The sequence below is a fragment of the Nannobrachium achirus genome, assembly GCF_963921795.1.
Source record: "Nannobrachium achirus genome assembly, chromosome: 4".
In the NCBI taxonomy this organism is placed as follows: Eukaryota; Metazoa; Chordata; class Actinopteri; order Myctophiformes; family Myctophidae; genus Nannobrachium; species Nannobrachium achirus.
The window spans coordinates 10372057-10374614 of record NC_137813.1 but is presented as its reverse complement, the minus strand read 5'-3'; the positions used below and the strand labels follow the sequence as shown (position 1 = coordinate 10374614).

Genomic DNA, 2558 nt, shown 5'->3' with positions numbered 1-2558 from the left:
ACAGACCACTGGAACCTGCTGCTGACTGAGTCAACAACGGCATGGACTTTAACAAGAAGCAGGATTCACAATGGAAGTAAACTTCAGGGAACATTCTAGAAGAGGGAGTGTTACCACCACACTCTTCATCTTCTTCTTCTTCCGCTTCTTTCAATTAATTCCCATCAGGGGTCGCCACAGTGGTTCATCTGCTTCCATCTGCTTCTGTTCTCTGAGTCTTCCTCTGTCACTCCAGCCACCTTCATGTTCTCTCTCGCCGCATCCTTAAACTTCCTGTTTGGCCTCTCCTCCTCTTAACTGGCAGCTCCATCTTCAGCATCCTTCACTGACTGACTGATTTCCTGGCTTCACTCAAGAGACAAAATGGCTTCCCAGTCGTCTTTCACAGAAGAGGATTTTTCCTGCCCAGTGTGTCACGACATCTTTAAAGATCCTGTTCTCCTGCTGTGCAGCCACAGCTTCTGTAAAGCCTGTCTGCAGGAATGGTGGGGAGAGAAGCAGACAAAGGAATGTCCGGTTTGTAAGAAGAGACATTCAATGGAACCTCCTCTTAACCTGGCTCTGAAGAACCTGTGTGAGACGTTCATACAGGAGAGACACCAGAGAGCTTCAACAGGGTCTGAGGTTCTCTGCAGTCTGCATACTGAGAAACTCAAACTCTTCTGTCTGCAATGTCAACAGACAGTGTGTCTTGTGTGTCGAGATTCAAAAAAACACACCAAACACAGAATCAGACCCATCGATGAAGCTGCACTGGATTGCAAGAAGGAAGTCCAGAAATCACTGGAACTTTTAGAGGAGAAACTGGAGGTCTTTACTAAAGCTGAAACAATCTATGATCGAACAGCAGAACACATTAAGCACCAGGCCCGGCACACAGAGACACAGATGAAAGAAGAGTTCAAGAAGCTTCATCAATTTCTACAAAGGGAAGAGGAGGCCAGCATCACTGCACTGAGGGAGGAAGAGCAGCAGAAGAGTCTGATAATGAAGGAGAAGATTGATGGTTTGAACAGAGACATATCAACCATTTCAAACACAATCAGAGCCATAGAGGAGGAGCTGAGAGCTGAACACGTCTCATTCCTGCAGAACTACAAGACCACAGTGGAAAGAGTCCATCTCAAACTGCAGGAGCCGCAGCTGGGCTCAGGAGCTCTGATAGATGAGACCAAACACCTGAAAAACCTGACCTTCAGAGTCTGGTACAAGATGAAGGACATTGTCTCCTACACTCCTGTCATTCTGGACACCAACACTGCCAATCCACGTCTCACCATGTCTGATGATCTGACCAGCGTGAGATATGCAGCAAGACAGATGCAGCTTCCTTACAACCCAGAGAGGTTTCACCGGTGCGGCGTCGTGGGGTCTGAGGGCTTTAACTCAGGGACTCACAGCTGGGATGTTGAGGTTGCAGACATTGCAGAGTGGGAGGTAGGTGTCATAGCAGAGTCGTACCAGAGGGAGAGAGACAAGGGGGCTCAACACTGGAAAATATGCTCATGGGCAGGGGGTTTTGGTCAAAATCCAGAGGAATACACAGCATGCTCCGCACCAAGGTCAATCACTGCTCTCTCGTTGAAGCGGAAACCCCGGAGGATCAGAGTCCAGCTGGACTGGAACCGAGGAAAACTGTACTTCTCAGATCCTGATACTAACACACACCTACACACCTTCACACACACCTTCACTGAAACACTCTTTCCCTTCATTGGGATTCTTGGCCACATGTATACTGCTCCTATGAAGATTCTACCAGGGAAGATCAGCGTAACTCTCTCATCTGTCTAACACAGTAGCTCTCAAACTTGTTTCATGTCAAGGATCCCCCAAATCGATACAGATTTGCCCCAACTGAAAAGATTTCATGCCAAGGACCCCATGAGATTTTAAATACATAACACAATTGTGATAAAATACTTTTTAGGTGGGGTAACCCTTTTCCCAAACTCTTTTGGGCATGTACTTTCGGCAAACATAAAGACTAAAGATTTGTATAAATAATGCAATGGCATTTTTTTTTTTTTACTTTAAGGCAAACATACATAAAGCTCACAATAATCATCATTTAGTGTCCATAATCAGTTTTCTATCAATATCAGTATAGTAGTGATGATAACTATAAATACTTATTTGATGGTCTAATGGTAATTATTATTGTGGGTTGAATGTATCATTTTATTATTTCAGCAGAGATATGTTTTCAGGATCTGAGGTAGAAAATATATTGTTAATACTCCTAACGTGATACTACTGTATTGTAATTATCCTCATAAAATATAGAATCAATCTCAAATTGTTTTAAATTAATGTATTTCAATAAATATAAAAATACATAATTCTCCTGATATAATATAACTCCGCAATATAAAAGGTATATTTTCTCTCTGATTTGTAAGGAAATAATTATATCTGAAATGAAAATTGTATGTGAAGAATGCATGTTAGCCTAGATCAAATAAACATCTATCACACATCCCTTGTGTTATGAGTTCAGTAGAATCACATTTAAACACATATATCTGGTCCATATTTATGACTTAAAATATGATATT

General features: G+C 42.3%; 1 protein-coding gene across 1 annotated transcript; it reads left to right on the top strand.

Annotated features, from left to right (window-relative positions):
* Positions 1 to 363: 363 nt before the first annotated feature.
* LOC308284030 (E3 ubiquitin-protein ligase TRIM35-like) lies at positions 364 to 1794 on the top strand (the record flags this gene model as incomplete). The annotated part of the gene is made up of 1 exon (XM_080724553.1): positions 364 to 1794. The coding sequence occupies one exon, from the start codon at positions 364 to 366 to the stop codon at positions 1792 to 1794; it is 1431 nt and encodes a 476-aa protein (XP_080580679.1).
* Positions 1795 to 2558: the final 764 nt, after the last annotated feature.